This window comes from Glandiceps talaboti, chromosome 7, assembly GCF_964340395.1.
Source record: "Glandiceps talaboti chromosome 7, keGlaTala1.1, whole genome shotgun sequence".
Taxonomy (NCBI): Eukaryota; Metazoa; Hemichordata; class Enteropneusta; family Spengelidae; genus Glandiceps; species Glandiceps talaboti.
This window is the reverse complement of record NC_135555.1, coordinates 21,553,398-21,572,344: the sequence shown is the minus strand read 5'-3', so window position 1 is coordinate 21,572,344 and position 18,947 is coordinate 21,553,398. Positions and strand designations below refer to the sequence as shown.

Here is an 18,947-nt window from a genome sequence, read left to right as displayed (position 1 = left end):
GTAGACTTGTGTGTTGAATTATGTATGCATTCTGTGAGAAAAACAGAGAGTGGTCAGAAATAGTACAGGGTGTTGTAGCACTGTTTGAAGTCAGTAATAGCATAGAATCCAGGCGATCAAGGATTTTGAATTTTGTTTTACCCCTCAAAATTCAAAATGCCCCAATTGCCTGGATCCTAGGCTTAGAAGTCAGTCAGAAACAGTGAACTGTTGAAATGAATTTCATGTAAAAAAATAATCACATATTGACAGCTCATGATAAATATTGTGGTCACTGTATCCCAAAATTGCAGATTTTGGTGAGGAGGGTGACTGACCTAAAGTAAAATGTGATACACTTAATACCAGGTTTCTATGGTTTGTATAGCCATATTTTGTATTCATATGGGTGTTCCGTTGTATCACCAGTCATATTACACACCTTATCATTATTAGTTCACTGAGTTTGACATTACAACAGATTGTCAGATATCACCATTGATTTAGCACTTGCAATAATCAATGTTTCTACAATAAGGGTTTGAAAACCTGAGTAATGTTGATATTCAAGAAACTGTCACTTGATAAAAAAAAAGTTGATTGAATATTAATGACAAGTAGAGATTTTCATCATCAGTTGTCAGGTAGACTTTATTCATAAAATGTTAACCATGACTGTTTATTGGTATGCTGGATTGATTCCTACTATAGAACCATATTCTAATTCAAGACACAATAGTCCTTTCCATGGACAGTGTGAGGTTAGTTACAAAGCCAATTGACTTTTATAGATTTACTAACTTTCCACCCTTACAAATACATAAACCATCTTATTCTGTACACAACAAACATTCAAAATTAGTAAAATTGAACAGAATGAATTTTAATTTTAATCCTCACCAGTTTTGAAATTTGGTCATGTTCCAATATATGAATACTAGTCTTAAAGCATGTCCTACTGACTGACACTGTGAAACTTTTGAAAGGGTCAAGGGTCAAGGGTCAATTCATTGATGTCAGAAATAGATGTAGTAATAATTCCTTCAATCAAGACAAGTTTTATAGAGAGAAGGAAATTCTCATTCACTTTATCAAACTTCAAAGGCTTCGGCATTAAATTGATCTTTGGGGAAAAAAGAGATACTAGTAATTTGTTCCATAGAAAATTTAATCCCAGGAAATTAATTTATAAATGCAACATAAAGACATCATTTAGAATGAAATTAAACAAGAACTGCTGCCTTTTTTCACCACAAAGTGGTTCATTGCAGCAAGGTATTTGACAACTAAGGTTCGTACAATATCTTCAATATTACATAGCTGATTTCCATAGTTTCTGCCTATTTCATTCTGTAACAGACACCTATGCTCCCCATATGTTGTCCAGATGTTTGTGGTAATGACATTGTTGGGGCTTTGATATGTAAATTGAAATAGACATGTCAGAAATATACAAAGGATCTACATATGTTTATCATATATTATTATGATATGATGGTACAACTTACTATGTTTTCAATAACCAGCATATTTCATGTCCTATATTTAGTTTTCGGGTTTCAGCTGATTTTATAATAATATCATATTTTAATTTTCTGACAATTGAGAATTCACGTCGGTCAGTTTAACAAAATTGATAAAATATATATAAAAACAACCACTTGTAATTATTTATGAAAATATTGGCATAGTGACCATAGAGAAGTGGTGTGTGTAGTAAAATTCTCCTTAAAAAGTTAGGGTAGAATTATCTTGTTTCAGTGTTGTGATGAATGTGAGTGAAGTGTCATTTAGTAAGATTGTATGGTCACTCATACATTGTAGTATTCCAGTTAGACTGTCGACAGTCTATATTCCAATAGACAGGCAAGGTTAGAATACACCCACCATCTATTACCAGTAATACATATGACAGTGGCTATAGTGAAGCAGGGATACTTGTGAACCTGAAATTTTTGCTAAAGACTTATTTTTGCTTTTTTCACTAAAAAAAGTAGCCTCAGGAGCAGTTCATCACAGTGATTGTACTTCACATCCAACATTGCAGGTTGAACAATTTGGATACCTTCACTCCAGATTTTCACTTCTCAAGTGACTGATATATATTAATTACAACAAACAGGCCTCGTAAACCCATATGCTTGGAAGAAATGTACTGTGTGACTTCTGGGATAGTTGGAACATGTTTCCCCAGACTCTCGTTTGGGGTGGTCTTGTAGGCAGAGCCCCCAGCAGTGAGAGGCTGGGTAACCGAGACTAAACTTTTTCAAGAATGATCAAAATTAGAACCATCCAAATTGCCAATTTGGGTTGTGAATTTTATAACCTCCATGGAGAGAAAATGAAGTATTAGCAAGTGAAATATTTTATGGACTCATTTTAACACATGATATTTCAGTATATTTTCACAAATATGAGATAAAATATGAGAAATTTGAAGTATAATCCATTGATAGGTTGGTCTAGGGTTAATTGGATGGCTTTCCTTGTTGCCTGGTTACAGGTTGCCAAGACAACTTGATAGCTAGTTGTAATAGTGTCTTTGTTGTAGATGTGTTGCCATGGAATCTTTGCAAAACACAAGACTAGTACTAGAAACTTGAATGATAAGGATGATGGAGAATTGCCTAGTGATAATAAATGACTTGCTTGTTTACCAAGGTGAATACTGTAGTATACAGTGTACAGGGGGAATAGTTCTTGATATCTCTAAAAACAAAAAGATAATGTCCCCCCACCCTTCCCAAACAACAAAATACAAAAAGCAAAGATAGTTGTTAACAGCATTAACAGATCACCTAAATTGACTTCAGAAAACATTGACGAAGCCATGGTAGATACCTAATGAAAGCTTTGATGAACTATTAATTTCTTGGTGCAGAATGAAATTAAATTTATGAAATACACCTAGACTAGTGTGTTTTATGGATTGTGGACTACTTTTACTAAACATGTCTTCTGACAGCACATGTACATGGTTCTCCACAAGGGGTTCATGGGGTGTATCACATCACAGGTGCTTTTCAAGTTACTAGATCACAGATTTATGTTAGTGGAGAACTACGATAGTGATGTCATCTGGCTGAATTGCGAGCCCATACGGCTACAGACTCACAGTTTGGCTTGATAGCCTCACTATTGTAGTTCTCGTCTAACATAAATATATGTGAACTAGCAACTTCATGAGCACCTGTGCACCACCCCACTTTCTTATGTACTGCCTTCCTCTCATATTTAGATTAGAATGTATAGTAAGGGTCAGTGCATCTATATGTAGACAGTCTGTTGTGATATGTTATAACTACATGACTACTTGTGACCCTAGTTATTTAGCCAGGATTCCCAAACTCCAGTGAAAAAATAGACTTGTCTTTCCTTTTAACTGAAAAGTTCATAATATTTTCTCAGAGAAGTCGAAAGTTTGTCAAACAATCACAAACAAATTATTCATGCGGAAGATTTATTGAACAACTTAGTTTGCTGTGAATATTTGGTGAAATTTGTGCTGTCTACATACTTTGACATTTTCAGACATGAAATCTCGGGCAGTTTGTTTCATTACATAATGTGACTTGGGTGGGTGTAATGTCCAGTACATGTAATATTGGGCCATTCTTCCTTCCTACTGCAGTGTATATGATAAATTGTAACCTTGAATATCAAACCATGCAGTGTAAGAACTTGAAATTAAACAGTTAGGTTTTACTTTCACTTAATTTTATGCATGGTCACTCACACAGATTTGAAGTTGTCAGGGCTACCCTTGTGTACAGTGGAGTTTGTCACTGGAAATGCAATGTGACAGAAAAAACTTTAGGACAAAATTTTAGAGCAACCCCCCACTGCCCCAAAGATATTGCTGCTATTCTAACTGTATTTGTCATTGAATAATAAAATAGAGTATATAGTGACAGAGATTGCTAAAAGATATTGTTTGCAGGGTAAACTAGAGTTGGTCCGAAGAGATTTTTACTTAGTTTGATGAACACTTTTAACACAAGTTAGGCATTTTTATAATGGTGTATATGTTGCTGTTGTTTTCTGAACAGTATTTAATCCCCAGAGAAAGGGCATATATTAAAACTTCATGTACCCATATCATTATTTCACAGAGACAATAGAAACATGTACTTAGTTTGTTTTATTGAAATGGAATCAGAGAGGGTCTTGTTTAAAGGCTTAGTTCCAATAAAAATTAAAATCTGGGTGTAAAAAATAGGTTTCTGGTAGAGCTATAGAAAAAGTTGGTCCAGAACAAAAGAATGGTCCTATGTAATCCTTATGACTCTCCATTTATAAGTTATAATAAGATTATGTTAATATGAGAACCAGGGATTGAATCGTGGGCCTTTAAGCAGCTAATGCGGATATTTTTTGTGCAAAAGTATAATAACTGTATTATTTCAGTGGACAGTATTTTTAAGTTGTCAATTATGTTTTCAAAAAGTCTTAAATACATGTAATATTCATAATACCAGCTACAACATGATGATAAACTATGTATGTCCAGTCACTGAAACTTGTCTCGCGTCAAAACTTTTTTCACACACCGAGTTCCTTCAACACTTCCAGTGATTTACAGCATTTGGATCATGCCGTCAGTTGCATGGAGAGTGAAGAAAAGCAAGTGATTTGTGTGTGCCTAAATCTCGTATTGATAAATTACTAGTATGCTGTCACCATGTTATTCCTACTGTACTGTGTTGTACATGTCCAATGCAGTTGTTCACATTCTTAGAAGTGTCCGGTTACCAATCACTTAATATATATAGGGGTCATACCATAGAGACACCACATCTCAGCCAATCAATTGTATTTTAATTTAAGAAATCTTCCTATGTGTCATCCTAGGAATTTTTCTAACTGGGTATTTCTCATCAAAGCAAAACGCATTTCATTACAATATGTAAAATTTCAACCAGACTGGTGTCTGTCGTTTTGATTACCTTCTGATCGGAATTGATGTGACTTTTTGACCTCAGATGTTTACGAAATGGGTCTGAATTGTACAACCCAGGTATGGTAGTATTTAGACAATTCTCTGATTGCATTGTGTAAGGGAGGGGCCTCTTTGCTGTTATTGTTGACAACTTCAGTTTGTATATTAGAGTTGATTTTAAGTTATCATACTGTATTAGTCTATATGTTTGAATGTTGATATGAACAAAGCATACTTGAATAATAACAAATATTTTGTTAGGAACATATGAAAAGCCAACACTGAGGTAATGTCTGTCTGTCTGTCTGTCTGTCTGTTTGTGTGTGTATTTATGTGTGTTACTGTTAGTGTATGTGTCGTATGGATGTATTTATGTGTGTACATGTATATTAAATGTATGTGTGTGTATTTGTATACTGTTATTATTATTAAGATATATAATAGTTCAATACATAAGATCAGTCCCTAGTGAATGAATTATAAATTACATGTACATTGATATACATAATTACATGTATTAGGTACTCAATGTAAAAAGACATATATAATTATTTCAGAATAGTAGGTTCTATACTTCAAAACTATCAAATCTATTACTACGTACATATATATATAATTACAAAGAAAGTCATTCATTTCATGATAATACATTTTCATCTGTGTATGCTTTCATCTTCCTTCTGTTCACCCTGTATGAAATCCATGTATGGTATTGAAAGATAGCACTATGTTATGTAACTGTACTTTATTACTGGAGTATGTACATGTATTTAATATAATGTGTGACATGTCTTACAGTCTAAATACATACATGCTATCTGTAAACATATACTTATTCCTTATAATGACTTTTTGGACATGTTTGGTGTCAGTTTTGACTTCAGTCATTGAGACACTATTATTTGGTAGGTGACAGATTTTGAAATGTTATGTCATTACTAATCACTAGTGTAGTTTACAGTTTGACCTTTGACCCATACTGCATTGTAATGCAGCAGACAGGTGTGTGCAGATGTAGATATTCATGTAGTAAACACACTGAGAATAACCATCATTTGAGAAAAAAAAGACCATTATTGATAATTTTAGCCTAGAATCCAGGTGATTGGTGATTTTGAATTTTGATTTCCCTATCATTATGTTGGGGAAATAATGAATTCAAAACCCCATCCGCATGTATTCCAGGCTGTGATAAGTTTGAATATTAACAAATACTTTTTCCATGTGCTACTTTACAGATAACTGATGGTGAACATATCGCTGCCGGTAGTCGTCCTGTGATGAAGCAGCAAAGTGTCAAGAAACAGTTGCCAGCAGTGCCTGATGCTGAGGCTCAGTATAACTCACAGAAAATGATAGAAAGAAGACAAGGACCAGCTCTGAATGGAACCGGAACTACCTCCTATGGACCGTTTTTCTTAGAATATTCACTGCTTGCAGAGTAGTAAGTAGCAGAGTTTATCACCAGAATTTAGCCAGCCTTAAAGGGCCATAGACCAAACCTGCATTTTTTTAGTTATTTTTGTTCTGTCTTAAGAATTATACATATTACTTTACATACTTAAATATGTTTAAAGGCCAGGAATTCAGTCCCAGGTTCTGTTATTAGTGTTATCTTATCAGTGAAGCTATATGGTCATTCATTTCTTTTGGACCAGCTTTCTCTGCCAGACAACTGTTTTTCAAACATATATTTTAATATTAACTTGAACTGGGCCTTTAATCATCACTTGTAATGTTGAGATATGTTGCATTGCATACAGCAACCTGAATGAATTATTGAATGATTTAATTTTGGGGAATACCCAAAAATTGTCAGACATCAAAATCATAGAAAAATACATAACCTGTCAATGCTATATGGAGATTTTATTCTCATTTCAAGGCACAAATTAATATGATAATAGATGAGTTTTCTGAAGTGTCACTTTAATCCATAGTTGTTTTTCCGGTTCCAAGATGCATGGTGCGAGAGCACATCACTTATGGTGTTACATTTAGTCTTGTTATATCTTTACTACGTTTGAAATAACATTTTCACCAGGAAATGATGAAAAGATATGTTGTCCTCTTGATTATGAGTGATTTTATAGAACAAAGACTGATCGCCATCAATGATAGAGGGATTTTACGGGTGAACACAGGGTATGGTCATGTGACAACCATCCCTCAGAGTAGCGTGTGTAAACCCCTCAGTGTGTACACTATACATGGTATTGTATGGAGAGACGCGCAATGTATCTTGGAACCAGCAACAGATCTTTTGAAGGTTGTCATGGTATTCTGATGATGTAAACGCTTTGATTTAATGGAACTAGAAAACAAGTCCTAAAAGGAATCATCAGTGTTAATTTACAAAAATTTTCTTTTATAACTTTGTTTTCATTCACCTGAATTTGTCATGTATAAAATTAATTGTGTTTGTGATGTCATCTTATGAGCTAAGTTCTTACAGGCAGTAGCCCTCATTTACAACTTTTACAAGTCCTTTCTTATATGTACATGTATGTGTCCCTAGTTCCTACTTGAGGTAGAATGGCTTTCTGTTCACTTGACACCTATGGGAGCATCAACCTTAGAGTCACTGACCGGGGTCACCACCTCTATAAGTTACAATGGCTTCACAATATATTTACGTTACATAGATATTTAATCTGTTCTGGTTGAAACCCAAGGAACTATGCAAGTGTTAGGAGAAGTTTGTCATGTAGGCAGAGCTAATGACTTTTCTTTCAATTACCAAAATAGTTGATGAAGACATAGCTGTTGACAGCACAGTTTCTGTCATACCAACAAGTACAAGTGTGAATTCATTCAAGTGGCACAAGCTGAGTTTATAAAGTTTTTTTACTGAAGTGAAAATACTTTCATTAAAAAATCCTTTAAAATTATTTAGGTATAGTGTTATTGTCGATGCATGTCTTCTATAACATCACGATTGTCTTCTGGTGTTTTTAGAACAGTTGATTGTATAGTAGGAATTTCATGAACATTTTATATGTGTAATTAAATTATGTCATCGGATCATTTATAAGTTATAGATTTAAGTTCAGTTAATTGCAAGTGATAGTTACATATGCTTCCGTAACTACAATACTGCTAGTTTCCTTTTAAATACGCAATAAAAATTACGCCAAAAGAGTAAAAACTCAGCTTGTGCCCCTTTAACATCAAATTTCAAACTTGATTGATTTCAATAAAATGACAATTTGAGTGAAATCCTGGAGACAAACTAATTCCTGTAGACTCACACACTTCAGCCAAACTATGTGTAGAACATATTCCATCAGCATACTTACGGCTGATTTGAATTATTTTGCATATAAAGTATGTAAGGTCAGAGGTCATGATGTAAAGTCAGAGGTCATGATGTATGAATGACTTTGTTAATATAATACTTGTTTAATTTCAGTAATCAGCTACTAAAACAGAGATTACCAGGAGTTCATGTTTTACCATCAGCCAGATCTGCTCTATGTAAGTACTGCTTCCCCTTTCTGTTTTGAATTTCCGAAAGGTAGGAAATCATGCTAACTTTATCAGATTTCCTCCTCTCTCCTAAAGCCTTCTCAAAACTAGGCAAAGACACTTTGAACCATGTAAAAAAATTTGGTTGAATTTGAATTTGAATGATCTGTCTTCCCTTGCCCAGTGAATGATCTTAAACCCCAATGTTTGAACCCCACAGTCTTGGATTAGTGTTATCTTATCAGTGAAACAATACAGATTACATAGGATTATTCTTGTGTTCTGGACCAACATTGTGTATAGCACTGCCAGACAATTGGTTTTCACTCTTAAATTTTAATTGTAAAATTGGCCTTTAAACCTGCACTGACTGCAAATAGAAGGAACATTTTTTGAAACTATTTTGTTGGACCTATTCATAATATCGTACACCCTACAAAGTATTGCATCACCTGAGAATAAACATATTTGTGTAGCAGTACACATTGTATGGTGCAATATATCCAATCAGCCCCTCCCCCTTCCCCCCCAATTAGTGGTATTTTCACAATTTTCAGAGCATTAAATATTGGTTTTGTAATTGGAAAATAATATTCCAGTTACAGCTAGTGTAGGTTGAAGAAGTGATAATATGCCTTTGTCATTGTCAGGAATGAAGCTGTGTCGAATAGTCTGTACAATATGTTATATACCATGCCTATCAGCCAGCACACACAAATTAGGGCTGAACAACACAATGTATCTTACAGGCTATGTGTCAACGTATATAGAATTATAACATTATTTTAGATTGATAGGAATTTAACCCTACTGGTAATTTCATGTTTCTAACCATGGTATCTGTTTGCTTCCAGTGTGGTTTGGAGTGTTATTTATAAGGCAGGGATTGTACCAAGAAGGAATATTTAAATTTACATTAAGTATACCAGAAAATTACCCAGATGGTGACTGTCCTGTAAGTATTTCAAGTATTGTTCAAATTGTTTATGTTTTCTGGAGAACCTTGTTACGATTTATGTTCTATTGGTCAAGAATCTATGGCTTTTCTCCCCTCTCAGTTTTGTCTGTTCAGAGTTTATCTGAGAGACTGAGACCCTGTTGTCTTTATCCAATCATACACCCTGTTTCATCGGTAATGTGTTTATTTATCTACTGGTAATTTGTGTTGCTTTATATGATTTGTCATTTCAGAGGTTGACCTTTGGCCCACTCATCTTTCATCCAATCATAGACCCTGTTTTCATCAGTGATGTCGAGTGCCGCAATTCGGTCTTTCAGAGGTTGACCTTTGACCCACCCACCTTTCATCCAATCATACACCCTGTTTCCAACAGTAATGTGTTGCTTTATCTGATTTGTCTTTTTCAGAGATTGATCTTTGATCCACCCATCTTTCATCCAATCGTAGACCCAGTTTCAGGGGAGTTAGATGTTAAAAGAACATTTACTAAATGGAAACGTAATGTCAACCACATCTGGCAGGTTTTGTTGTATGCAAGAAGAATATTTTATAAAATTGATACTAAAAGTCCATCCAATCCACAGGCAGCAGTATTGTAAGTAAAACTGCAGTCAATGTAGTTAAAATTACTCTTTCGTTCAAGACAAACCTTCCACAGCTAGCTCTGTCAATGTTGAACAACTGTTTTTCATACCTATATTGTAATTATAATTTGACATGGCCCTTTTAACGGTACTATTTGGAGTTATTTTCTGAAGGATACAGCTATCCTGTAAAAAAAAGTAGTTTTACCAAAAAATTTTGTGCCTTGAAAAATCTTTTTTGAAGTCAAAGGAGCTTTCAAATAGACAGTTTTTAAAATCATGAGAACAGTTTGTGTATTTCTGTAAAAAATGAAATTGTTTATTTTCACATAACTGATAGCGTTTTATGATAATTTTCTTGCAGATATGAACAAGATCTTGATTTATTCCGAGATAAAGTCCTGGAAACGATAAGACTTTGTAAAAGTAAAATGTATGACCCAGCAAAGACAGACGACCCACATGAGATTGTATTCAGCCAATGGGATCCAGAAATTCATGAGAAAGCTAGGGATGCTATGTTAGGAGTTCAAAGGGTAAGTGTATTCAGTCAGTGGGATCCAGAAATTCATGAGAAAGCTAGGAATGCTATGTTAGGAGTTCAAAGGGTAAGTGTATTCAGTCAATGGGATCCAGAAATTCATGAGAGAGTTAGGGATGCTATGTTAGGAGTTCAAAGGGTAAGTGTATTCAGTCAATGGGATCCAGAAATTCATGAGAAAGCTAGGGATGCTATGTTAGGAGTTCATAGGGTAAGTGATGAAAAATGTAATCTTAGGCCAAGAAAAAAAAAGTGTTTTGTTTCTCACCTGAAAGCATGGGTGTCAGATCTTTTTCTCCATATCTTTTTTGTTCAAAACGTGTGAAGTGCACACACATGGCAGGGAAAAAGACAATACCACAACACTGCATCACTTCTGTGTTGTCCCTAGGACAAGAAACAAACAGGTTTTTTTTGTGATCAATATTGGAAAAACTTTTAGCCTTCACTTGCCAAATCTTGGGCACCCTCTTGTGACCCCCATGTGTAGAATGGCCACAACTTGAGTAACTGGAATATGGAGTATTGTACATAATTTTGATCTTCACTTGGAAAGACCAGTAAAAATGTACATTATGAGTAATGGTGAGTAATTCATGTACTAATGTAATGTTTGTAATTATTTTTGAATTCCTACAGAGAAAACAATCAGAACAGAGCATTGGAACAAGTAAAAGTGCACAAGACTCTGGACTATCATGGGTCAAACCGGGTACCATGGAAACGTTTAGTGAAGATGACACTGCCACAGCATAGGATGGAATTGATATGATGTGTGTGTGTGTGTGTAGAGATGGCAAGGAAACAATTATGCCGAAACAAGTTTCATTTTGTGCCTCTATAGTGACTATATTGATATGGATACATACCGGGTTTCTCACCAACTGCAGAATGGAATAGTGTTAGGTTTTGTACAATAAGTTCCTTGTCAATTGTGGATATTCCTATTGTGTTCCTTGTTGGTGGTGGATAATATGATTATGGATATGTCAACTTTCCAGGATGTTGTCTTTCCCTGATGTGCAAGGATCATTGCCATGGATACCAAATACCAGACAAAACTCAGCATTTGAAGAACCAAAAGACACAAGTCAGAATAATCAGAGAAAGGATATGGTAACAATATGGACCATTGGATTTGGTTCTCAGAACTATCGTGTTATTTGAAGGCAAAATGATACAATACAAATATACTTTGGAGTTCCTGATATAATTTTCAGGAATTCTAGATAATGTTTTTTTTTTAAAGACATCAGTGTGAAAATGATGAGGCTAAGAAAGAGAACACAGAACTGTTAAGCAGCTGACGACCACACGTGTAACTTGCATGTATCCAGGAGGTAGATTCGATGAAAAGACGTTCATGAACTTGTCGGCTAAAATTGTACATCACATTTTAAAACAACAATCCAGTTCAAATCAAGCAAAGATGGAATGGTTGATTACTTCAAGTGGCTGCGTTTGTGATTTATGTGAAAGAGGACACTTTCCTAGCGTGGTCACAACAATGAATTAGTTAACTTGTATCATAACACTTACGATAATTTGTAGGTTTTTTTTTTCTTAAATCATGACCATGTATTGTGAGTCGTAACCATGACCACCAAATGCTGCCATTTGATTGGATTACTCCCTGTGACTTGGAGCATCAACTATCATGTTGAAAAAATTGAACAACCGGATCTCTTATTGTGATGATTTTTTTTTTGATCAAGACAAAATATAAGCTTTTTTGTTTCCATGCTGGGATGGTCCTTTCTGTGGTGTGTTTTTTTGTAGATTTACAATATTTTATTTGATCACAGGGAAAAGGGGGAACTAATGTTTTCCCGAAGTAGAAAGAAAACATGAAATTAAGAGGAGGTGACATTGTCATGGTTTAGTAAAACCTTGACTTAGAACTTCTCAGTTACTGCATATACAGTGGATGGTATGTTATCCTGTCAATCTAACATGTCATGCGGCTGTTATCTGTTGTTGTTGGTGGTGTGGATATTACATGTAGGCTCCAAACCCCAAGATCTAACAGTGATGATAATAGGCTGGGTGGAATGGGTAGCAACCTCTGACTGCCATTTGGGTCAGTGCTGGTGCTGGGGGTAGGGACTGTGTATTGGAATCTCCATAACCTGATTCACTGGAATTGTGATCAGTGGTTCCTATCATCCATGCCAGTTTTCTGGTTCAAAATTCTTGTGAGTTTCCAGAACTTTATGACATATAAACACGTCTTCAGGAGTGAGTCTGCTGGGTTATCCTGATTTTCTGGCACTGAGATGGATTCTGCAGGGATGATTGTGATGTTAGGACATACGACTGATTGATGCAGGTCTTGCTTTGTAGTTAGAACAGCTGCTTTTGAAATTTCAATGAATTGTCTAAATAGTGCACATATGCAAAGTTGTTCATGAACTGTCAAAGCTTACCATGAGGACTAAATGGCGCCACCAACGGCCAGCTTATGTGTACACATATTGCCGTTGAGGGCGCTGTATACATTTTTTTTTCTTATTTCTTTTATACTCTCATGATGCCTCATATTATTAAAACTTATATTATGTTTATGTTAACAAAAGATTACTATTTATTAAAGTGGGTGAGGCAATTAATACCTTGAATTTAAAGGGAAATTTACTTCTAATAAGTGAAACCCCTGAGCCAGTAAAGCTGTAGTTGTAGTGTAACTTTTAACCAAAGAGAACACAAAGAGAACAAGATGATTTAAAGATAGTGTGTATATATTGTACAGTATTTCTATTTTCGAAAATTCATTTTTTGATGATTAATACTTCATAAAAAAAAGTAAATGACTCATCGATGCATTTTTTTTAATTGTCAAGTCAATGTAGGCATTTCCTATGCGTATGTAATGTTTATGTAGGGGGTAAGTTATTTTATGCAGGGAGAGATATTTTTCATGTTATCAAATTTTTTTGTGAAATTTTGTACAGGTTTGCAAAAGAAATGGCCGGAGCTGAGATTTTTTGGAACCCAGGAACAGTCACTATGCATGTATCATTCAAGTGTTCTGTAGTGTAAGTTTTTGTGCATTGTTTTTGGCATTCGTTATCGTGAAAACACACCTGTAGTTTTTTGGAAGTCATGTGTGCTCATGTTTGAAAATTTCCACTTAAAATCTTGCCACAACTTCAGTATTTTCCTTTCAGAAAACAGATGTAATTAGACATAAATTTTGGCTTTGTGATCCATTTTGCTCTCCATAATATAAACTAGAGTGACAGCAAATTTGAATGACAAAAGATGTACATGTAAAAATGCAAATTACTTCATTTGCATGACAATACATACTTTACATGCAAAAATGCTAATTTTCCTTTGTACTTGTGAGTGTCGGCTACAAATCACAAAATGAAAGAACCAAGATCTTCTTTGAAAATGATTTTGCCAACCGTTGTAATTCATCTTTATAAAGTTTGTTCAGTCTGTTCATGGCATATATTATGACAACTTTTACCCTTCCATCATGTAAAAAACTCACTGGTGATTTTGACACAAACGACAATATGGCTAAAACAAACAAACTTTCTTTGTCTATATCTGTCATTTAAAATTGGGAAATATATTCATCATTATTCCACATTCCTGTGTATCCATGGTATCAAAGACAAAACAGCATAGCAATCAGTCAACAAACACTTGGTATTATGCATAATGTCCGTCACAAAATTACATCAATTTCATCAGAATATATGCATTGAATGGCTTCTAACATTCATGCTACAACAGATTTGTTTTTTTTGACGTGCTGCAAGTTGAGATTATTGTTCATTATTTAAAGATTCCCAAGTGTAGGGGTTCACATTGTTGTTTGCCATTGTATCGATGTTGTCAAGGTTACTGTGTTTCCATGGTTACTTATCTTAGTTCTTTCACTCCGTAAAGATTTATTATCTAATATCTGAATATTGTTATTGTTTATGTAACTTCATATAAATTTTATCCTTTTTTTGTTTTATCAGGAAATTTTACAAGGATCACACGTGTGCAATTTGAAATAAAGCACTATTTTATCACAAATAATTATTTGTGTATGTTTTGCATTTTTTGAGAATACTTCTTGTTCACAGCATTGTATATAATATCTAAACATATTATTTTCAGTCAGAAATTATTTCGATATGCCATAGGATGTCCCTGTCACCACCCAAACTGTTTTCCACTCATCTCCAAAGTTCCTCTGAAGATCACCTGCCCATTTTACCTCATTCAACTGCCACCAAATTGTCCCCCAAGCCCTACCAGTGACTTCATTCATCAACTGCCAACCAGCTCCCTAGATTGAAGTCCACCCCCCCCCCCCACCCCCCCTTCCTGCAGTCAGAAGATGAATGGTACATTTGTCTTTTGAAGAAGTACAATAAGTAAGTTAGTTGTTGAATAAATGTCTCTGCCATTTATGTACACAATAACCATGAGAAAACATAGAGAAATGTTTTGGAAGATGTTATTTTATTTCCATAAATTAATACATTTGTTTGGCCAAATATTGAAATGATAATACTTGAGACATTTTGTTACTATACCATTAGTCTAGATCGCCCTCTGGTGACGGCATATTTGGCTTCAGTATGATGCAAGTAAATGTCAACAGGATGTTTCTGATAGGTTAATTCATGAAAACTGACCACCAACAAACCAATCAACAACTAGCTTTCAAATACAATTTCAGTTGTCCCATAGACAATGCAAGTGTAAAGATACTTCATTCTGATTACTAGTACAGTAATTGGAAAATGACACCGCTATGCCCCATAATCTGCATGTTGCTGGTTTGAGCCTTTACAGCTACCATAAATTTTGGATTGGCTTCAGTCACTGAGCAAGATATAGAAATTCTTCTTTACACAACAAATCATATCAGAATGGAACAAGCTACCTAAACATGTGATTCAGGCTGAAACAACAGTGCTGGAATTTAAAATAAGCCTTGACAGTCACCATGGACACTAGAGGTCTTATATAAATCTAAAGGTTTCCTTCTAGACCACCCAGCTCTGTAAATGGGGATATGGTAATACAGAGATCATTATATGAAGGTTTTAATCGTGTGCTTAGTGGCAACATTGATTATATGTTCCCATGGAGATGAGAAAGTACACAGGGGTGTACCATAATGGGTCTGTGCCAAGGGTTATAATTATATTATCTCAATCATGGGAAAGCAGTATTGGAAGATCATACTATGCACTTTTAGGTATCCATATCACATTGTCTGATGTACCATTGTCAGGCACACAAACATTCTGTACAAGTATTTACATATTATATTCCTCTGAATTTATTTCATCTTTAATTCCTGCTTTTCATCATCTTCCATCAACTCCCACAACTCATTTGTCAGTTCATATCGCTTATGTTTCCAGTTGAAATGCGTCGGTGGTGCGTACTCCCCGGCCTCTCCGAATTCAAAATATTTACTGATATCAATTGCCAAACTTGACTTGATCAACCCAACTCCTCCAACTTTAGCTTTGGCTGGGTGATAAATACGTCCACTTTGAGGCAACATGCACAGTTTCTGAGGTTCAAAGTCAATCGTCAATTTATCTCCAGTGCCACCGTACGACAAAACATTTTTAACTTCATCTGGTTCATCTTCATCTGGTACTTCTAGAATGTGTGAATACACAATTGGACGATCATCGCATCTAATAAAGTTTCGTTCTATTCCACAAAGAGATAAGTATGGAAAATCTTCATTGTAACGATCGGTGTTGTTCTTTTTCAACATCCGGAAGAAGAAAGCTAGAAACTTTTGCTCTGAAACAAAAATATAGAAATATTGATTTATACCTTTAATACAATGTTTGTAAATATACTTGGTATTACAAGTAAATCATAAAGTGGACATATGGACAAGGATTGAGTTTTTATTTTGGATTTTTTTAAATGAATAAAACAATTTTTTCATGGCTTCCTACTTGAGAAATCAATGTGAAACATAATTAATAAAGTTTGTGTTCTAACTTAATACATTTCAAAAAGCTAAAAATAGAGTAAAAACTTTCTTATTGTACGTACAATAACAAAAAATTTGTTATTTTTTGTTATTTATTGAGATGTAATTTATTGAGATACAAACAAGGACTTGATATATGTTGTTTCACATTGATTTTTTTTATAAATTTTATTTTTTATAGATTAAAAAAATCTAAAATAAATACCTAATCCTCATCCATATGGGCACTTTAAATAATATGCAACTAACAAGATTATATACCAGCCTATTGTTACTGCTACACCACACATTGCATGATAATCATTCTTTACTGTATGATATTCTACATTATAGTGGAAACTGGCATTTTAATTGATTGATTGATTGATTGATTGATTGATTGATTGATCAATCGATAAAATCTACCATACTGTCTGATTCCGTTTTTAAGTTTTATGTTATCGTTATCCACATTTTACTAATCTTCCCCATCCAATACATGGGTTAGTTCATAGACTTTAATAAAATTACATATATCAAATAATATTGTCTTTTTAAACCCAAATATTTGAATCCCAGTACTACTATCTTATCCATTAGGAGTTTTTTCTTCAAAAAAACATCTTTGATAGCTTTGCTACAGAAACATTTTTCTCACTCAAATTTTACCCCTGCTCTGATACAGACCCTTATAGCCTCACAATTTTTATAATGCAAGGCCTAAAAAAATTGTTTGGTTCCTGTTACACGACCCCACCTAGTTTTCACTGCCAACCCTAAACTTTTTTTTTTTTTTTTACATATTTGATAAAAAAATAATAAAATCGCGAAAAAAGTCTCGCAAGAAATAGTGGATGTGGAAACTGACATCAACTAAAAAAGACAATACAAATCTGTTCTTCCAATCTGTAATGACTATACATCTGATGGGAAGAAACCAAAAACACAGAGACCATGGAAAACAACAGAAAACATAACTACCTGAGTAGACACTTACACAGTCATGAAAAAAAAAAATCTACCTACCCCACCTATTCTAAAATTTAAGTGTAATCAGAACCACACAATATTTTTTTAGATAAATCCAACATGACAGAGTATTATATGATTTAAAATTTGTTTACCACAAACAAAAACCCTCATCATCTAAGACAACCTGCAATATTATTTATAAGTCAATCAGTCTGAAAGAAAGCTTTCCCACTTCATAAGATATGGTTTCTTTTATTTACAGGCCTGTGACTCTTCTCTTGCTGAAACTGGACATTGGGGGCGCTAATGTGAAATTGAATCTGGACATAACTGATTTATCAATCCTGATATGTCTTTGTTCCATGTATGCAATCATTATACTTTCTGGCTTGATTTTTTTGTATATGTATTATGGCCTCTAAATGTGAAATAGACTTCACTTCACATCTTCTTACCTTTAAAACAGGTAATGAAGTTTTTCACTTTGGTATCATCTAGGAACAACTGAAAAAGACAACACAGAAAATATTTTAATCACACTGAGAGATAAAAAAAATATTTCACCACATTACTCAAAAAGAAATAATTTTAAAAATTGACAAAAATGAAGACTACAGTACTACAAAACTTTGACATTACAGTACCACTAAAGTGAATATTCTTTAACTAGTAAATTTTCTATTCAAACATTTAAACCAATTAATTTCCTTTCAATGGTGTAAGCTGAACAGTTAAGATTACCCGTTAATATTGTATGGAGAGACAAGTATTTTTCCCCCATACAAAAAATGTAAACTTTAGATTTCTCTAAAAAAATATTCTTCATTTTTAATGGTTGTATATTGAATTTGGTGTTTCAGTTTTGGGGAATCACATACTTGTATGACAATGTTTATATTGTGATTTCGTTCGCCATATTTATCTGCAATTCTCTGTTTCAAAAAGAATGTGATCTTAAACTACTGTTTTATTCATGATGGTATTTTGGCCAAGAGTCAAGATTTAAAAGTCAGGATTGAAATAGCCGTGATATCATCATGCAACCAATGACGGCTCGATGATTCGATATGACTCACAGCGAATATGATACATCTTTATGTCAAATTTTACACCGGTGACGAAATGTATATGTTAGATGAACCAACTGAAGCGTTACAAAAAGATACCATTGACGATTCTGACCATCGTGCACTGGTCTAGGGGTCACTGCTCTATGCTGTACAGTTATATTGATATCAGCAATTTATACGTTTAAAGATGTTACGCAAAGTTAGCGTTACGCAAAACTGAAAACTTTTACCTGGCCCTGATGATCGATGTAATAAAAATACTCTCTAACTTTTGGAGATGGTGACTGGCCCTGCACGTAATGAATAAATCGCGAAAGTTGTAAATATTTTGGTGCAAATCTGGGGAGAGACTTCCATCTAATCATTTTGACAGTCGGGTGCTTTTGTATGGCTTCGGCAACTTTGTTTTCCTAAAGTGACCTTTGATTAACGGAAGTGAATAACTTTTCAGTCATGCGCACTTGTCAAGTGGGT

The 18,947-nt window shown here is 34.3% G+C and overlaps 2 protein-coding genes across 4 annotated transcripts in view; one reads left to right on the top strand and one right to left on the bottom strand.

Annotated features, from left to right (window-relative positions):
* Positions 1-14,447, top strand: part of LOC144437231 (AKT-interacting protein-like) — a 30,352-nt gene extending 15,905 nt beyond the window's left edge. For 2 of the 3 annotated variants that reach the window (XM_078126133.1, XM_078126132.1), the window contains exons 3-8: positions 6,157-6,362; positions 8,331-8,395; positions 9,241-9,341; positions 9,755-9,942; positions 10,296-10,467; positions 11,112-14,447. In XM_078126133.1, the coding sequence (XP_077982259.1) occupies positions 6,157-6,362; positions 8,331-8,395; positions 9,241-9,341; positions 9,755-9,942; positions 10,296-10,467; positions 11,112-11,228 (849 nt within the window). In that variant the 3' untranslated portion in view covers positions 11,229-14,447. Of the gene's footprint in view, positions 1-4,867; positions 4,997-6,156; positions 6,363-8,330; positions 8,396-9,240; positions 9,342-9,754; positions 9,943-10,295; positions 10,468-11,111 lie in introns of those variants that run through there. The other variant, XM_078126134.1, reaches the window with a different exon arrangement.
* A 521-nt stretch (positions 14,448-14,968) lies between these two features.
* LOC144437755 (UPF0598 protein CG30010-like) lies at positions 14,969-18,876 on the bottom strand. Its single transcript, XM_078126771.1, has 3 exons — positions 18,704-18,876; positions 17,859-17,907; positions 14,969-16,253 (listed from the first exon to the last, which is right to left on the bottom strand). The coding sequence occupies exons 1-3, from the start codon at positions 18,836-18,838 to the stop codon at positions 15,772-15,774; spliced, it is 666 nt and encodes a 221-aa protein (XP_077982897.1). The 5' UTR covers positions 18,839-18,876; the 3' UTR covers positions 14,969-15,771.
* Positions 18,877-18,947: the final 71 nt, after the last annotated feature.

Coding starts and splice junctions, on each gene's coding strand:
- LOC144437755 (XM_078126771.1), bottom strand. CDS start 18,838: ATGATTAGATGGAAGTCTCTCCCCAGATTTGCACCAAAATATTTACAA. Junction 17,908..18,703: donor ACATCGATCATCAGGGCCAG/GTAAAAGTTTTC, acceptor TGTCTTTTTCAG/TTGTTCCTAGATGATACCAA. Junction 16,254..17,858: donor CTTCATTACCTGTTTTAAAG/GTAAGAAGATGT, acceptor TTTTTGTTTCAG/AGCAAAAGTTTCTAGCTTTC.